The 19,723-nt window shown below is 45.8% G+C and overlaps 1 protein-coding gene across 1 annotated transcript in view; it reads right to left on the bottom strand.

Moving 5' to 3' along the window:
• ATP9A (ATPase phospholipid transporting 9A (putative)) overlaps window positions 1-19,723 on the bottom strand; it is a 166,210-nt gene that overhangs the window by 94,780 nt on the left and 51,707 nt on the right. Inside the window, exons 5-7 of the mRNA XM_050807429.1 lie at window positions 8,710-8,768; window positions 7,379-7,430; window positions 5,313-5,407 (exon numbers count right to left, since the gene is read on the bottom strand). Of these exons, the coding sequence (XP_050663386.1) occupies window positions 5,313-5,407; window positions 7,379-7,430; window positions 8,710-8,768 (206 nt within the window). The remainder of the gene's footprint in view (window positions 1-5,312; window positions 5,408-7,378; window positions 7,431-8,709; window positions 8,769-19,723) is intronic.

Here is a 19,723-nt window from a genome sequence, read left to right as displayed (position 1 = left end):
CCCAGCCCCCACATACCAGTCGTATGAATTTGGAGAAATCAGTGACCCCTCTGTTCTGCCCGACCTGTGAAACAGCCACACCACCACTACATTTTAGGGGAGCAGTACACAGACACCATGGGGCCCCGCTTCCACGCCTGCTGCCCAGAGGGACACAGCTGCCCTTGGATGGGCAACAGTGACCACAGGACCTGTGCTTCATCAGGGCACCCTGAGGCCACGGCTGCCGTCACCGCAGCCAGCTCTGTACCAGCACCTGGTTATTGGATCTGTTTCTTCTCCTCTCTTCCTTTTCCAGATTCTTCTTACTTCCTCTTCATTTTAACACAATTATTTCAAACCCATACTGCCAATCCTGACGACGTGGCCCAGGGAGGCCCGTTACTCCTGCAGGAGAAGGCAGTCCAGCCATGAAGGAGCCAGCTGAGCTAGAAGCAGGCGTCTTGTCTAAACTTCGCAGCTCCCGCCAGCAGCCTGTTGTGGCATGTCCCCATCCCAGTCATTTACAAGTTTCTTTGTACTCTGTCTTTACCTGACCTTTTAAAGGGTAGTAGGAATCACTGCCAGAAAAAAAGGAAGCAGGGATTGCCTTACTAGATAAATCTTACTTCATAACCAAGACACCCAATTATAAAGCGATAGATATACCAAAAAAAGTCCAGAAATATTAAAAAATGGGAAATGGATATATTGTGATAGCCACATGTCTTGGAATATTATGCAGATGCAAAAAAAGAATGAAACTACACTCCAAGGTGGGACATAGTAGCTCACACCTGTAATCCCAGCACTGTGGGAGGCCGAGACTGGTGGATCACTTGAGGTCAGGAGTTCGAGACCAGCCTGGCCAACATGGTGACACCCCATCTCTACTAAAAATACAAAAATTAGCCAGGCGTGGTGGCAGGTGCTTTTAATCCCAGCTACTCGGGAGGCTGAGGCAGGAGAATTGCTTGAACCTGGGAGGTGGAGGTTGCAGTGAGCTGAGATCACGCCACTGTACTCTACCCTGGGCAAGAGAGGGAAACTCCATCTCAAAAAAAAAAAAAAAAAAAAAAGAGGGAGGCCAGGCATGGTGGCTCACACGTGTAATCCCAGCACTTTGGGAGGCCGAGGCAGGCGGATCACTTGAGGTCAGGAGCTCAAGACAAGGCTGACCAACCTGGTAAAACCCCATTTCTACTAAAAATACAAAAAAAAATTAGCTGGGCGTGGTGTCACACACCTGTAATTTCAGCTACTCAGGAAGCTGAGGCAGGAGAATTGCTTGAACCCAGGAGATGGAGGCTACAATGAGCTGAGATCACACCATTGCACTCCAGCCTGGGCAACAAGATTGAAATTCCACCTCCAAAAAATATATATATATATACTGTAAATTTTGTTTGTTTTTGCGACGAAGTCTCGCTCTGTTGCCAGGCTGGAGTGCAGTGGCGCGATCTCAGCTCACTGAAACCTCCGCCTCCCAGATTCAAACTATTTCCCTGCCTCAGCCTCCCAAATAGCTAGGACTACAGGCACACACCACCAAGCCTGGATAATTTTTTGTATTTTAGTAGAGATAGGGTTTCACCATGTTGGCCAGGATGGTCTCGATCTCCTGACCTCGTGATCCACCCGCCTTGGCCTCCCAAAGTGCTGGGATTACAGGTGTGAGCCACCATGCCCAGCCTTCTCTAAATTTTTAATGAAATGAACTATCAACATTTAAAATTTGGGCCGGGCGCGGTGGCTCAAGCCTGTAATCCCAGCACTTTGGGAGGCCGAGACGGGTGGATCACGAGGTCAGGAGATCGAGACCATCCTGGCTAACATGGTGAAACCCCGTCTCTACTAAAAAAATACAAAAAACTAGCCGGGCGAGGTGGCGGGCGCCTGTAGTCCCAGCTACTTGGGAGGCTGAGGCAGGAGAATGGCATGAACCCGGGAGGTGGAGCTTGCAGTGAGCTGAGATCTGGCCACTGCACTCCAGCCTGGGTGACAGAGCGAGACTCTGTCTCAAAAAAAAATAAATAAATAAATAAAACATTTAAAATTTGAGTGATTTCACATGAAAATCTGGATTTCTGGGTGCTCTTTCAAAAGCAATCAGGCAAACTTGGCCAACAACGCCACTTGGCAACAAGGGCCAAGAGATGGTAAAGGCTACCAGCCACCCCTTCAGGCAGAGCCTGCACTCTTGCTAACTAACTAGGAGGCACCATATGCATACCGCCTCTGTGTATTCATAAGGCTCAGAGACACATTAAACGTGGAGTAGGGCCAGTCGTGGTAGCTCACGCCTGTAATCCCAGCACTGTGGGAGGCTAAGGCAGGTGGATCACCTGAGGTTAGGAGTTTGAGACCAGCCTGGCCAACATGGTGAAACCCCATCAATACAGAAATTAGCTGGGCGTGGTGGCTCACGACTGTAGTCCCAGCTACTCGGAGGCTGAGGCAGGATAATCACTTGAACCCAGGAGGCAGAGGTTGCAGTGAGCTGAGATGGTGCCACTGCACTCCAGCCTGGGCAACAGAATAAGATTCTGTCTCCAAAAAAAAAAAGGGCCAGGTGCCGTGGCTCACACCTGTAATCCAAGCACTTTGGGAAGCCAAGGCGGGTGGCTCATGAGGTCAGGAGATTGACGCCATCTTCGCTAACACGGTGAAACCCTGTCTCTACTAAAACTACAAAAAATTAGCTAGGTGGGGTGGCAGGCACCTGTAGTCCCAGTTACTCAGGAGGATGAGGCAGGAGAATGGCGTGAACCCGGGATGCAGAGCTTGCAGTGAACCAAGATCGCGCCACTGCACTCCAGCCTGGGTGGCAGAGTGAGACTCCATCAAAAAAAAAAAAAGTGGAGGGTGAAAAAAACTGCAGAACAACGAATACAGTCTTATGCCATTTATGTGAAACCACATACCACAAACAAGTCTGCATTTGTATATTCATAAGTAAGTGCATTGAGAAACATCTGGAAAGACCACTATTGACTTCACATGACCCTTGATTCCCTCTGGGAAGAAGGTAAGATCTGAGGTAAAGGCTGTGAGCAAGATTTCTCACTTTTTCTTCCACAGCTTTCCATACAGTTGAACTATTTTTAACAAGAATATACTCATGTATTAATCAGGTCATCGTTTCATATAAATCTTTTTTTGTTTTTTTGAGACAGGGTCTCCCTCTGTTGCCCAGCCTGGAGTACAGTGGCACAATCTCAGCTCACTGCAACCTCCGCCTCCCAGGTTCAAGCCATCCTCCCACCTCAGCATCCCGAGTAGCTGGGACGATAGGTGTGCGCTACCAGGCCTGGCTACCTTTTGTATTTTTTTGTAGAGACAAGGTTTCACCACATTGCCCAGGATGGTCTCAAGCGATCTGCCTGCCTCGGCCTTCCAAAATGCTGGGATTACAGGCGTGAGCCACTGCGCCCAGCTCATATACATCTCATTATCTAAAATTGTGTTAAAATGCTGCTCCTCACAGAGACCACCCCCCAATAATCACACTAAGGCCGAGAGTTCCTTGACAACAAAGAAGACAGGATCTCATCTTTCTCTGAAACCTAGTCCGAGCCTGGACCCAACGAGAGGCAAAGCGAGCGTTTATTAAACTGCATCATGCTTCTAAAGCATGCACCAAGTAATGTGATCCCATGCTGCGGAATCTGCAGCACCTTCCCTTCCATGCCCCCCTAACCTGTCTCTAGAACAGAGCTTTTAAATTGTTTTGAGGATCAGAATTCTGTCGTCAGGTTAGCTACACCTCACAGGCATGACGGTGGCTGCTACAAGTCCCCAGGGGCTCCTAGCCAGTAGTTAGAAACTCACTGTTCTAACATTCCTGGTTTAGGCCAGGCGCCGTGGCTCATGCCAGTAACCACAGCACTTTTGGGAGGCTGAGGCAGGTGGATCAACTGAGGCCAGGAGTTTGAGACCATCCTGGCCAACACCACGAAACCCTGCCTCTACTAAAAATACAAATATTACCCGGGCGCGGTGGCGGGCGCCTGTAATCCCAGCTACTCGGGAGGCTGAAGCAGGAAAATTGCTTGAACCCAGGAGGTGGAAGTTGCAGTGAGCCAAGATCACGCCACTGTACTCTACCCTGGGCAACAGAATAAGAGTCCGTCTCATAAATAAATAATAAAATAAAATTCCTGGTTTAAAATTAACAGTAATAATGGTGCTATTTCACTTTGTATTAGCCATGAAAAATCATTCATAGGGTGGCTACATTTCTTGTTATGTCAGTCCCACCAAGACGTGGACCCATCCTCCTCCCTCAGGGGACACAGTAAGGAGTGGCTTCGATACATGTGACGTGAGGACAGGGGAAGCTTCTGTGTTCCACTTCATCCTTCCAGACCACGGTGGGGCACGCCAGTCACCGGGCACTTAAGTGACACTTGACCAACTACTGCGGCCATCCTCTCAGCCAGGGCCGGCACCCCGCCATGCACACTGGGGATGCGGCAGAGAATACAACAGGCAGAGCCCACTCACAGGGACGCTGCCTGGAAGTGAGTGAAGTGGGGATGCAGGGAGAGGAGGGCAGAAAGAGCCTCTCCGATAAGGAGACTCGTGAGCAAAAGCTCAGTGGAGCGTGGAGATGACCTGCCAGGCAGACTCGCCAGAGATCAGAGGGCTCCCGGTGGAGGAAACGGCAACAGTAAACATCCAGGGACAGAATGACAGACCCGACAGGCTGGCAGGCAGAGGAGAGAAGGCCAGGCACTGAGGTCACAGCCTCAGCAGAGAGACAAATGGGAAGGACCTGAAGATGACAGCAAGCACCGCAGAACTGATTCTCAGTAAGATGAGAAATCTTTGGAGGGTTTTTTTTTATTTTATGATTATTACTTTTATTAGACACAGGTCTCACTATGCTGCCCAGGCTGGAGTGCAGTTGCTATTCCCAGGGACAATGACAGCTCACTAAAGCATCGAACCCATGGGCTTAAGCAATCCCCTGACTCAGCCTCTCGAGGAGCTGGGACTACAGGTGCATGCCGCCGAGCCTGGCCTACCTTGTTTTGAGCAGAGCAGTGACATGCTCTGGCTTACCCTTGAAATTCTGGTGAGGCACGTGGGCAAGGCTCCTTACGGTTTTCAGCTTCCCACGGGACAGCGCACTGCCTACCCTCAGGATCTGCTTTTGGCCTGGCCACGTCAGGGAAGCCAACGAATCCCAGGGGCTCTCCAGGACCCCACGCTCCCCCACCCGCCCCACTTCACAGCTGCCGTCCCATTCCTGGCCCCCAAGACACTGAGTTCGAGGACCCTGCTAAGACAGGTTGCCAGCATGGGCTTCTGCAGGGAAAGCTACTCACGGCGGCCGTGGGGAGCCTCTGCGTGCAGGCCACGGGAAGCCGCAGCTTCCAGTCCGTCTCCCCATCCAGCTGATCCGTCCGCAAGAAGCATGACCCTGCGGGAAGGAAGTCGGGTGCTGTCACCTGCACCTCAAGCACCCTTCCCTCGGCAGCTCTGGGCAGCGTCTGCTCTGGTCCTTGTAAAAACAGCCAACCAATGGCCAGCGACCACAAGGGAAAATACATATCGTAACTCCCACTTCTTCCAAAATAAGCTCTGGGATCAGAAAGCTCAGAGTTCAAACCCTCACTCCACCACTCTCTCTCAGTGAGATCCCAGGCTAGTTTCTTGGCCTTGTTAAGCTCCAGTGTCTGTAAAATGTGGAGAAACGTAGACCTCACAATCTTGCTGTAGAGTTTCAGTGGAGAGATAGAACGGGGACCAGCACAGGGTGACCAGCATTCCTAGCTGTCTGGCCAGGCATCGCCAGCACCTTCTCAGGACCCAAACCACCTGAGTGCAGGTCCAGGCTCTGCCACATACTAGCTTTGTGCCCTGATAGTTGCCTATCCTCTCTGAGCCTCAGTTTCCTCGTCTGTAAAAGTGGAGATAGGGACAGTCCTGACCCTGCAGGGGTGATTCGTGCATAGAGCTCAGAACAGCACCGATCAATCCAGGCAAGCACGAGGTCATTACAGGCTGGCACATTTCAGAGGTGTATCTTTCAGTCTGACATACAGATCCATGCAAGTAGTCAGCTGTACACTCCATCAGATACAGAACACACCCCATTCACGACACTGCAGTTCAGTCTTTGAGAACTATTAACATAGAACACACATAGTTTTGGTTTTTTTGTTTTTTTTTTTTAAGAAAAAAAGAGCATGTCAGGGGCCCTGATAACTCCATAATGCTCTGTTTTCACTAAATAGAACACAAGAACAGATTTGAAGACAAAGCCGTAGTTTTTCAAAGACTGTTTTAATCTAGTGCGTTTTACCTCCTGTCCTGATTACATATCAGTATATAATTTTACTTGTACTTTAATTCCATTAATAATGAAATACGTTGCAGCGTCCTCAAAGGAATACGAATGTAAATTTTTCACGTGTTCAGAAACCTCCAATCATGCCAGGTAAGAGAAAAACAGCCTTATTTCCTCAGAACAGCTTAAATAACAAAAATTAAAATCAAGGCCATTTTGGCCGGTCGTGGTGGCTCACACCTGTAATTCCAGCACTTTGGGAGGCTGATGGATCACTTGAGGTCAGGAGTTCAAGACCAGCCTGGCCAACACGGTGAAACCCCATCCCTACCAAAAATATAAAAATTAGCCAGGCATGTTGGTGCACGGGAGGCTGAGGCAGGAGAATGGCTTGAACCCAGGAGGCAGAGGTTGCAGTAAGCTGAGATCATACCACCGCATTCCAGCCTGGGCGACAGAGCAAGACCCGGTCTCAAGAAAAAAAAAAAAAAAAATTAAGGCAATTTTAGTAGACTGATAGGGTGGGCAGGCAATGGTAGCTGCCACCCTAGGGAACAACTGCAAGGAGTTAAAGGCCTTGTAGGAGACTTCAGAGATTCCCAGCCCGCAAACTCAGGCTACAATAAATAAATCAATAAGTGCTATGGGCAAGGTCCCCGACTCATGAACAAAGGGCAGAAAAGACAGCCCCCTCTCCCCAGTTTCTATACTGCCCCCACTCATGACACATCTGCTGGTATCAGCTTAGAAGAGAGAGGATTTCTGTTTACTTCTACATGTTAGAGACACTTCCTCGTCCCAGCTCCTGAGGCTGAGCTTAACACAGCCCGGAGAGGAAACCCAAGGCCACTGTATGCGTGACTTGACCAGCTGTGAGTCAGCCGGTGTTCCACAAACTGTATTTTTTAATGACCAAAATCTATGGACTTTTAAACACCAACAACACTGTTTAAAAAGAACGGTCTATTGAAAAAGATGCTTTTGATTTGCCTCCATGGCTCCAAAATGATAATCTACTTTGTGACATTTTCAAATGATTATTTTACCAAATTACCACTGAAAGGTTAATGGTTATTTTCCAAATTGATCTCAGATGTTTACCGTTTTTTTCTGATGTCCTCAGGAAGATCATGTCGGCAGGGACCCGCTGGTTCTGTGTTATGAAAAGAAAGACTGTTACTGTGAATGAATGACCATGTGCCGGGTGGTGGGGGGAGGGTTTCCGCCTCCACCCCCAACCCCTCCTTGGGTTGTGGGGAGGGGGGACTGAAACTCACAGCCTCTTTTAAGTTTCTGCCTTTGTCAAAGACAGATTTGGGGATTTATTTTGAATCTGAAAAACCTTGCACACTGCTGCTACTTTACTAATCCCCTATCAAAATCTTATCTTGGAAAGAGAGCTTCTAGTTTTCTGGCGAATTCAACCATTACCTCCCAAAATCCCGAAAGTCTGCCTCCCCAGCTGGCTCTCTTCCAGGCTGTCTGCTGAGACTCAAGACAGACCCTGCGCTCACGCTTTCTGCATCTACCAACTTCCCAGCTTGATGTTTGGCTTTTAGTGGGTTTTAATAAGGAAGGAAAGTAGTAAGCAGCAACAAAAGCCATTCTCAAAAACACTGGGGGAAGCGGGGGGAGCCAGCAGCCCCCATTTAATTATGAACAGAAAAGTATGTGATAACATAGAGGGGGTTTGTGTGGTTCTTCTGAGCTACCACCCAAAAGAGTTTCACTTTACCTCAAAGCAGCTTTGAGTTCTTGGATTTAATCCTTTTAAAAGAGCATAGCTCAATTTCTACAGAAACAAGTTAAGACACAACCCTTTTCTAATCAAATATTATTCCAAGCCTCTCCAGAGCCACCCCCCAAAATCCAATACCTTCCAAATATACACACTAGAAAAAGATATGAGTGTTTGCTAAAGTAACAAACACACTGACACAGCTATTTTTTAAAATGTATTTTTGGTCTTTTTACTGTTCTCAGGTTACACTTAACCCCTGCTCCCCATAAAATAAAAAACAAGCACAATGGTTAAGTTGGGAAATACAAGCTAAAATGGCTCAAAAGGTAAATTTTATAAATATTTTAAGTGTCTATATAGTAAGTAGACTTCTAGGAAAGATTTTATTATATTTTTTTATCCCAAAATAATAAGCACATTGAACAGGAAATCAAAACTTGTACTTGTGTTTGTAAGCAGGATTTCTGGCTAACCAACACATATAAACCTTGAAAAAATATTTGTGTGTGTGTGTGTGTGTGTGTGTGTGTGTGTGTGTGTGTGTGTGTGTCTCACAGGAGATTTTTCTCCCGAGGCAAAGTTTTTGGATAGAATCCCAAAATGCATCCTTCACTTCATCTACCAGATACACAAATGACACGTTAGGACCCATGAAGTGGTATTCACACACAAGCTTCCAGATCCTGCTCACCTTTTCAACGATGATAAGGTCTCCAACTTGGATGTTAGAACTCTTCACCTTCACTGTGCCTGCAACGCAACAGGTTCAAGATACATCACCATCTTAATTCATTTCAATTCAACATGTCTTTACAGAGTGCCCAGCCTGCAAACACACAGCACACCCAGAAGTACATGCTCCCACCCGCGGCTGCCACCGACTCCAGCACCATTATCTCCTGCCTCTCCAGGAAAGGGCTCAACCACTGCAGAGGCCGCTGCAGACAAAAATGCCCACTTCACAGAGCACTGGAATAGCTCGAGCTCTTCGTGAAAGACCATTTATTTGCCTTAAGAGTGACTTAGATGGAAAGTACTGGGGGAAAAAAGTCTTAATTTTCAACATCACTTAACAGTGACTTCGATGCAAAGTACTGGGGGGAAAAAAGTCTTAATTTTCAACACCACCGAAAAGAAAGCAGCTAACTAATTCCAAAGGACTGATTTACTTTTTAATTGATAATTGCTACATGCTTTGATTGATAGGATTATGATCAGACTGTATAATTTTGCTGGATGTTTAAGCAGTAAAAGCTAACATTAAATGCTAATTCTGTGCTCAGCCCTGTACAGACTTTGACGTTTCACTTAATCTTCACAATAGCCCTCAGAAGAAGGTAGTTCTATCCCCAGCTTTCAGATGAGGAAAGGAGACTCAGGATGTTCCCCCTTCCCCCAAAGTCTCAGAGTTAGAACAGGCCAGTGCTGGGATTCACACCTGCATCTGACTCCAGAGTACAGAAGAAAAGCAGTGAGTTCCATTCAACCCAAAAAACATGGCTGGGCCAGGCACAGCGGCTCACATCGGTAATCCCAGGACTTTGGAAGGCCGAAGCAGGCAGATGGCTTGAGCCCAGGAGTTCAAAACCAGCCTGGCCACATGTCAAAACCCTGTCTCTACCAAAAATATAAAAATTAGCTGGGTGTGGTGGTACATGCCTATAGTCCCGGCTAGTCTGGAGGCTGAGGTGTGGGAGGATCGCTTGTGCCCAGGAAATAGAGGCTGCAGTGAGCTGTGATCATGTCACTCCAGCCTGGGCAACAGTGAGACCCCGTCTCAAAAAAATAAATAAATAAATAAATAAACACGACTGAGGTCTGTGTCCTGGGGAACCAAGGATGAAGACAGTCCCCATATTCTCAGAGAGCTCCTAGCCTAGGAGAGGAACTGACACAATGATTCTGCAAAGAACCAGAGAGTCAATAGTTTACGTCCTGTGGCCAAGAGCCATGTCTTCCACCCTCCCAACTACTGATCCCCCTAAAAAGGCTCATAGTCTTTTGTACATGTATATTTTACATTTTAAAACATAAGAAACATCCTCAGTTCTCGGGCCATACAAAACCAAACGCAGAGCTGAACTGGGCCCACAGCCTTTGGTTGTCAACCAAAAATCTGGCAAGCAAGACAGCCAGACAGATGCTGTTAGTGCAAAACAGCCTGCGAAACGCTGGCAGTGCACCCCGTGTACTGAGAGAGCGGGAAGGAGGGAAATTTCACCTCCTAAGAAGTACCTAGAGCAGCGCCCAGTACACAGAAGGCACTTGATTATTCACTCAACACCCAGGCAGCATTTACTGAACATCTGCTGTATGCCAGGGGTTCTAAGGGCTGGGGATACATGAGACCCAATTCCAGTGGAGGGGAGGAGGCAATAAACAAATAATGGATGAAGGGGGTTGGAGGATCAGAGGGATGGCTGTCAACAAACTCTCTGTGGGAGAGTTGAGGCCAGAATTAGACGAAGGACACTGTGCTTCCAGTAACAGACGACAGGCACCCTGAGATGTGAGAAAGTGGGACAGGTGAATAGCTAACAGCATGCACACAGCCAAAGGCTAGAACTCTTTCAGCAAGACGCGAAGCATCAGGAAAGCAGGCAACAGCAAGAGATGAAAGTGGAAGTGGCCAGTTGGGGCCAGGTGGCCCCACATGCTGTGAGTGAGTCCAGAGAGGAAGAGAGAATGTATTCTGGTGATAGGTTAAATTCACATACAGGGAGCAACACCCCAAAATCTTTGTGAAACTGATATCTTGTAACAAGCCCATGTAACTTACAAATGTTCAGCTAAGAGAGAGGTAAAAAGTAATTATAGCCTGGGCACCACAGTGGCTCATAATCCCAGCACTTTGGGAGGCCAAGGCGGGTGGATCGCCTGAGGTCAGGAGTTCAAGACCAGCCTGGCCAACATGGTGAAATCCAGTCTCTACTAAAAATACAAAAATTAGCCATGCATGGTGGCAGGCACGTGTAATCTCAGCTACTGAGGCAGGAGAATCGCTTGAACCCGGAGGTGGAGGTTGCAGTGAGCCAAGATCTCACCCTTGCATTCCAGACAAAACTCCATCTCAAAATTTAAAAAAAAGAGCTTAAAGACATGAAATAATCTAAGTGCACAACTCTAGATTTTTAGTGTCTCACATATTTTACATTTTAACATAATTTAATATCATTTGTTTTTTAAGGATTTCACTACCATGGAGATTTTTCAGAGGATTCCAATGTTTTCCTATTGAAACAACTCTCTTTAATCGGTTCCATAAGATTTGATTTTAACTAATTTTTGTATGTCATTAAATCTTGTCATTAAACAATTAGTAGAATTGGCATCAAAAGGTCTGATACAAACACTACTGACTTTTTTTTTTTTTTTTTCTTAGACAGAGTCTCACTCTGCCGCCCAGGCTGGAGTGCAGTGGCGTGATCTCGGCTCACTGCAACCTCCACCTCCCACGTTCAAGCAATTCTTCTGCCTTCAGCCTCCCGAGTAGCTGGGACTACAGGCGCCTACCACCACGTCTGGCTAATTTTTGTTAAGTTTTAGTAGAGACGGGGCTTCACCATATTGGCCAGGCTGTTCTCGAAGTCCTGACCTTGTGATCCACCCACCTCAGCCTCCCAAATTGCTGGGATTACAGGCATGAGCCACTGTGCCCAGTCAACACTACTGACTTCTAGAAAGCACTCAACTAACGATGGCGAGCTAGACCAACCCTCAATTGCTGGTAAGACTTCTGGACTCTCCTACTGTGAGTATCTCACCGTAAGTGAGCATCTAGCATCTAATGGCACCTCATTTTCATAAAATGTGATGCTAAACTCAATCCAATGACCGGAGCTGGCCTGCTAGAGAGAGACCCACTGGCCTCGTTTCATTATGTCTTGGGCTTTGGTCAATATATTTACAGAGAGACTGGAAAACATCCAATTAGATGACTAGAAATGGGCCAGATGCAGTGACTCACACCTATAATCTCAGCACTTTGGGAGGCTGAGACAGGTGGATCGCTTGAGCCTATTAGTTCAAGACCAGCCTGGGCAACATGGCAAGACCCTATCTCTACAGCAAACACAAAAAATTAGCCAGGTGTGGTGATGTGTGCCTGTAGTCCCAGCTACTCAGGAGACTGAGGTAGGAGGAATGCTTGATCCCAGGCAACCAAGGCTGCTGTGAGCTGAGATTGTGCCACTGCACTGCAGCCTGGGAAAAAGAATAAGACGCTGCCTCAAAAAAAAAAAAAAAAAAGAGAGAGAGAGAGAGAGAGGGCCGGGCACAGTGGCTCACGCCTCTAATCCCAATACTTTGGGAGGCCGAGGCGGGCAGATCACCAGAGGTCAGGAGTTTGAGACCAGCCTGACCAACATGGAGAAACCCCATCTCTACTAAATACAAAATTAGCTGGATGTGGTAGCGCACACCTATAATCGCAGCTACTCGGGAGCGCTGAGGCAGGAGTATTGCTTGAACCCGGGAGGTGGAGGTTGCAGTGAGCCCAGTTTGCACCACTGCACTCCAACCTGGGCAACAAGAGCGAAACTCTGTCTCAAAAAAAAAAAGAAAAAAGAGAGAGGAAGAAAGAGAGAAATGGGTAAAGAGAGGGTCTCATTGGCAGTACAATTTCATGGCCTGAACCAATCTTCTTGCTCCACTAGGGGGCAAAAGGAAAAATAGACACAGACGCATCATTTTTCTGGGAGCTCAGGAAGGTATTACTTGAAGGAAGACCGTAAATTCAACGTGGCCCTCAGCGCCAATGAACTTTTCCTTCACTTGAGCTTGTCCCAACTTTCCCAAACATAAATTTACACATTGTCTTTGGTTTTATTACTAAAATTGATGTTGCTGGCCTGGCCCAAATGATCACGCCTGGGTTCACATCTTCAAGCTCTAGTCACAGGTTCCCTCTTAAAATCTAACTCAAAGAAGAGTATATGTGTTCATTCTTATTAAATAATAATCACCTATGTACATGTGTGTATGTTAGCAGGACAGAGGACAAACTCAGGGAGATTCTCCTGAAAGAATCAGCAGGGCTTTCTCTGGTACATTTATTTTCCAAATTTTTCACATGAATTATTTTTCCATTAAGCATAAGGTTGCTTTCCTAATAAGAAAAAATAATAATAATTAAAATTAGCTCAAATTTTTTAGTGACCAGACCCAGATTTTTCCCTTCTGCAAGTGAGTCCTGATTTACGATCCATTCATTTGAACTCTGCCTCTCTCTGTCCATCTGTTCTGCCTCAACAAAAACCCCTTTAATCCTCTGTGTTTGCAGAGCAGTTTCTGAGTAACCCCAGCAGACCAATCCTTCACGCAAACACACCTACTGTACCCGACTGTCCGTCAGCCAACAGGGCTCTTGCTCCTCCTCTAAGGGAGGAAGCAGGAGCCGCACCATCGCACCATCGTGAGGTTACTTGGGTTTTTTACCCACGGTCATTCATTAGCATTTCAGTGTTTTGGGGGGATGAGCCTCGGATCTCCAGCTTGAACAAACACAGATTCCCAGACTCTCCCCTTCTGTTGAGCCACTGCAGAGTGCTGTCAATTTGGACTTCTTGCCCCATGTTGCCTTTTCTTTTGGTGACCAAAAATATGTAGTTTGGCTGGGCACAGTAGCTCCCAATCCTAGCACTTTGGGAGGCCGAGGTGGGTGGATTGCTTGAGCCCAGGAGTTTGAGACCAGCCTGCGCAGCATGGCAAAACCCTGTCTCTATTTTTCAAAAAAGTTAATTAGGCTGGGCGCGGTGGCTCACGCCTGTAATCCCAGCACTTTGGGAGGCCGAGGCGGGTGGATCATGAGGTCAGGCATTCGAGACCAGCTGGCTAACTTAGTGAAACCAGGTCTCTACTAAAAATACAAAAAATTAGCCAGGCATGGTGACAGGCGCCTGTAATCCCAGCTACTTGTGAGGCTGAGGCAGGAGAATCGCTTGAACCTGGAAGGTGGAGGAGGTTGCAGTGAGCCAAGATCGTGCCACTGTACTCCAGTGCCACTGTACTCCGGGCGACAGTGCAAGACTCCGTCTCAAAAAAAAAAAAAAAAAAAAAAAAGTTAAATTAAATATCTATATGGTTTGGGCCTTCATGCTGGGCATGGTATGTGTGCGTGTGTGTGTGTGTGTGTGTGCATGTAATGAGAGAAAATACAAAACCAGAATGAAAAGGAGAAAAAGCACCAAGAAGAAAAGAGATTTAAAAAAGCAGATACTGTTATTTACATTCCCAAATTTACTGGGAGTTTTCCACCAGCCAGGCCCTAGGCTTGGCTGTCAGTATTTGACTAAAACGTCCCCCTCTAAGGAGCTCTCAAGTTGGTAGAGAGAAAGAGGAAGAGAAAAGAGAGACCAAAGTTAGAAGTGAGGAATCACTGGGCATTCAGTGGTTAGAACTGACTCCCAGAATGAAAAAATTGGTAAGGGTGTAGAAAGGGCTCAAACACATGATTTCTAACCTCACATCAACCACTGTTCTGAGTCTTCTACATTGTTGCAAAAAAGGGGAAGAACAGGATACACAGAAGCAAACTGACAGAAAGGCTCCTATGTCCTAACAAAGTAACAGGAGAAAGAAAAAACAGCACATTGATAGCAATTATTACCAATCTCAAAAAAGGGCAGGAACCCTCCCTACAGTTGATCTGGCAGGGAAGAAAATGCCCTCCCAACGTGCCTCCGGCTGGCACACTTCCCAAGCGCTCCTTGGTTTTTTGTCATTGTTCTGTTTTGGTCTCATCTTCCCCAGAGACTCCTAAGATAGAAAAAGGACCAATACACAGGGCTCCCAGCTTGGACGATGCTTTACCATTAATGTCTTAAAACTGTCAGTTTTTGTTTTTTTTTAACTCAAGATCTAACCATCTGATCTTAATAATTTTTGAACAAGCCCCCCCCCCCGCACCATTTTTACTTTTCACTGGGTCCCACAAATTATGTAACTGGTCCAGAAGGCTAGTAAAAACTCCCAATAATACCTTCTTTATAAAGCGTGCAGGAAAACCTGGCCCTCTCCTAAGAACCAAGGCCACAGAACTCTGAACTTTTCCTGTAACACCCCATCTCCAAAATCAAGGCTCTAAGATTTTTTAATGCATTCGCAGAAATTCTACAAAAGGTAAGAGATTTTTGCAAAAGTTAAGCAGAAAATTCGCTGCCTGCCACATCCTAAATCATTAAAAGTCTTCTAATAAATCTATCCCTTTCAGCTTTCGCCACTTCACCTAAGTCGTCTCTCAATCAGAGTTTATAACGGGGAACAAACTTCCAATTATTAGAGCTGTTTATTTCTGTAGCGATGGACCCCAAGCCTTTCATAAGCAAACCTATTGAGCCCAAACCATGCCTTTCATGGATGACAGCTTCAGAATAAGAGCAGTTTGTCTACATCGCAGGGAGAAACCAGATGTTTCCCTTGAGTCGAAACAAGCAAATGACAATTCAGTCAAACTGCAGAACAGCCTACCAAAAAATTTTTTTTTAAATAAATTCCAGGGCACTAGTATGTGTGGGCCTTTTTTTTGACCCTGAACACCTCCAACTATACTTGTATTTTTCATTGTTCATGCAGGACATTGATTGCTTTTGTAGATCTCTAACAACAATCTCCATGCACTAACCCTGGTTAATGTATTACTCTTTAACTCACACTCTAATCTAACTGTGACAGTGATGAGTTGTAAATTCTGCTTCATGTGTACATTTCCTGGGGTTGACATTAAAACGCCTCTGCAGACCCAGCAGAGTTCAGAGGTTTAAAGTTGAAATTTTCATATTCAAATAGAGTTGTCTGCCTTCCCCAAAGCCAAAGAAAAGACTGTTATTTGAAAACAGGCAAAGAGTTGAAAGGATTATTATAAATAATCACCAGCACTTCCTGGGGCTTTTGTTTAAATAGTGGGAACTTAGAAAAAAAAGGCTGCAGTTTAAATGTAACGAGTTTATACCCAACAGTGGCTTTTAAAATATATAAATGGTCTTGCCGGTTTATGGTGCCCAGAAATGATGAAGCAGACGAACACCCTTACAGGGGGGAAGTACCTTTTGGGAATAACAGCGCAATTTGCAAGTTTGAGTTTTTGGTGTTTTTTTTTTTTTAATTAAACAATAGATCAGTTCACCAATTACTTGTAATAAAATGAAATTGAGTTCTCTGAAAGGAAAATTTGAACTTTGTGGATCTTGAATAACTTTATATATAAGCTGGGTACAGTGGCTCAGGCATGTAATCCCAGCACTTTGGGAGGCTGAGGCAGGTGGGTCACCTATGGTCGGGAGTTCGAGACCAGCCTGACTGACATGGAGAAATACCATCTCTACTAAAAATACAAAATTAGCCGGGCATGGTGGCGCATGCCTGTAATCCCAGCTACTCAGAAGGCTGAGGCAGGAGAATCGCTTGAACCTGGGAGGCGAAGGTTGCAGTCAGCTGAGATCGCACCATTACACTCTAGCCTGGGCAACAAGAGCGAAACTCCATCTCAAAAAAAAAAAAAAAAACACACTCTATATCTGCATCAGGCAGTATGAAAAAGTATTCGCCAAAATCTGTTATAAATAAGACTCATTCATAGCTGCTGATGCTCTGAATCTTAGACAAGGGAAATTTGGGAAGGGAGTTCTTTGTTCACTGAATTGTCTTTGAGGTCCTTAGTGAAGGATCTTTGCAGCAGTTTTGCTGCAGTAACATTGAAAAGTCTATCAATACAATTCTCTTCTTTAAAAAAAATCATAACGCATATCTTAATGTTCTCCCATGTCTGGACAGAGTTTATACTTTGAAACATAAGTAGTACTTGTGTTTAGGAACGTAGAGTTTCAATTTAGTTAATTATTAGCTAAACAACTCTCCGTTAATTAATGCACCTTTCCTACATTATTATACCTTCTGATTAACCCCAATGACATACAACTCCAAAAAAGAAAAACGTGCATTCTTAGGTCTTGAAATTTAAGTCACATTAATTGCAATCCTAGATAATGGTACATGGGTTTTGTGCTACACTGAAAAAATATATCCTCAAATGGAGGTGAGATCCTTGAGGTTACAAGTGATTCTGTAAATGAGAAAGAGTGAGCAGAGGGCATCGCTTAACTATCTAGAAAGAACTGGAAAAGGAAAGCTATCAGGTCGATTTTTTATACCACATATGTAGGAGAAAGCTGAAGATACGCAAAAGAGCGTAGACTTTTGGCTTATGACTTATGGTCAGCCTGCCCAGATGTCCCCAGCAGGAAAGAAGCATCAGCAATTGTGTTAATTATGCCTCTGTTTGCACTTCTTTCAAGGCTAATTGTCTGCCTGCTTCATTTAGCCCTTGATCACAAGTTAGTCTGGGAAAGCATTCCTGGTATGAACACCCATGGAATTCATCTTGTGAAAATGCAAATCCCATTTCCCTCACCACCTGTGATAATCGAGGCAACCCCCACCCCCATTAAACTTTTGGTTTGGGGAAGGCAAGTACAAGAGAAATAATTCCTTCACTAATTATTTTTTTCCAGTCCAACCCAATTCTCCTGAGTAACAAAACTAAGTTTTGCTGGATCTGCTACATCTCCAAGATCTTCTCCTTTCTGGCTTTATTTCCAGTGCCACGGAATGCTATTAATTTAGGAAGACAGCTCTATAATTAAAACCATAAAAATTCATAAAGGTCTAAGAAATGCTCTTAAGTCTCTGACGTTTAAATGTGAATTTTAAGTAGGAGGAAAAGGATGCTTGTTTATCCAAAAGCACTACCCCATGTGGTTTTCACCAGTTTGTCCATCTGACAATGAAGAGGCTAGATTGATATGTTTCTTTGGACTCAGAGATGTGTTTTAAAATGACTCAGATCTTAAAAGCACCTCTGTAGCACATGTATTAAGGCTGAACACTATAGCAACTGTTCAGATATTATATGCCAAAGTGCTGAGCTCAGCTTCTGGCACATAGTAGGTACCTTGATTTAAAGGCTAAGGTTTTACATGCAAACAAGCCTGGGTTCACATCCCAGCTCTGCCCTTTGCTAGCTCATCATCCCAGACAGGATGCTTTTCCTCTCTTTTGTTATAGGGGCCTCAGCCATGAACCTAGCAATGAGTGAGAGAAAGAAATTTTTTCCTTCCCTACATCTACACTCATAAAAGCTACCTTCACAGGGCTATCTAGAAGACTACAGACTAGGCTGGGCACGGTGGCTCTTGCCTGTAATCCCTACACTTTGGGAAGCCAAGGCAGGAGGATCATTTGAGACCAGCCTGGGCAACTTCATCTCTACAAAGAATTAAAAAGTTAGCCAGGTGTAGTGACCTGCAACTATGGTCCCAGTTACTTGGGACGCTGAGGTGGGAGAATCACTTAAGCCTGGGCATTACAGACTGCAGTGAACTGTGACTGTGCCAGTGCACTCCAGCCTGGGTAACAGAGTGAGACCCCATCTCAAAAATAAAGAACAAGAAACTACAGATTAAACCTTATCTAGCACCTGGCTAGCTGATGGCAGATAGCCTTTCTTCATTTTTTCTCCCGCTTCCTAATTTGAACAGCAATTTTTCAAACAGCTCAGTGCCACCTTTTTCCTACAGCATGCCTGTACTGTATATGAATTCCTGAAACACAGGATCAACCCTTCCAGAGCCTCAGGTTATTACTGGCCTGGGTGGTCTTTTCTTCTGTTCTCCCAGGAGGGAGAGGCTCAGGAAACGTAGCCTAATTGGGAACAGCAAGCTGGTGTTGGAACCTGGGTTCTGTAGCCTGCCACCCCAGCCGTCACAGGCTGCAGCCTTGCATTCGACTCAATACCCTTTTTGGAGAACTCTTTACCATGGCATGCCATCTGGGTCCTGGCCTGAGTTCCATGTTCAGGAGGGTCCCGTACTTGCTTCAATGCCCTGCTGTTGCCATCTTGAGATTCTTAATAAAATAAAGGTCCTACATGTTCATGTGCATTGGGTCCCACAAATCATGTAGCCAGTCTCGCTGTCTTCCCTCCTCTAAGACTCAAGATGAAGGTCACCTCTTCTGGAAAGACATCACCAGATTCTCTGATGGACTCCATCACCCCTGGCTCATACCTCCATTAATCCACCCACTGACACTTAAGAAACGCCTGCTGCAATACCATCCACACTGGCCTCTCTCCACCATGCCAAGTCCCAAGGCACAATGCTGAGCTCTTCCCATGCAGGAGCTTCACTTACAGCAACCCTCTAAGGTAGGTGCCATTATGTTCCCTGATTTAGATTCATTTACTGAGAACTTAAAGGATCTACCCAGGTGGAAGCAGGACTCCTGAACCCTGGCAGAGCAAGCTCGGAACCACTACTTTCAACTCCTGGGAACGATGCTCAGAACCGAGAATGCAGTGGCCAGAAAGGGGACATTCCTTATGAGGACCACCACACTCATGCCATTTTTTGTAATTATCTGTTTACAGGCCTGAATACCTCACTGGATATGACTTCCTGGGACCCCAGGCTCTCATGTTCATCTCTGTGATGCAGAAACCTAGCATAGACTTGGTACATGATGAAGTCTCTTGTGTGTGTGTGTGTGTGTGTGTGTGTGTGTGTGTGTGTGTGTGTGTAGTGTGTGTTTTAGAGATGGAGTCTGGCTCTGTCCCCCAGTCTAGAGTATAGCAATGTGATCATGGCTCACTGCAGTGTTCAACTCCTGGCCTCAAGCAATCCTCGTACCCCAGCCTCCTAAAGTGCTGGGAT

Source organism: Macaca thibetana, chromosome 10, assembly GCF_024542745.1.
Source record: "Macaca thibetana thibetana isolate TM-01 chromosome 10, ASM2454274v1, whole genome shotgun sequence".
NCBI lineage: Eukaryota > Metazoa > Chordata > Mammalia > Primates > Cercopithecidae > Macaca > Macaca thibetana.
This window is presented reverse-complemented; position numbering and strand designations above follow the sequence as displayed.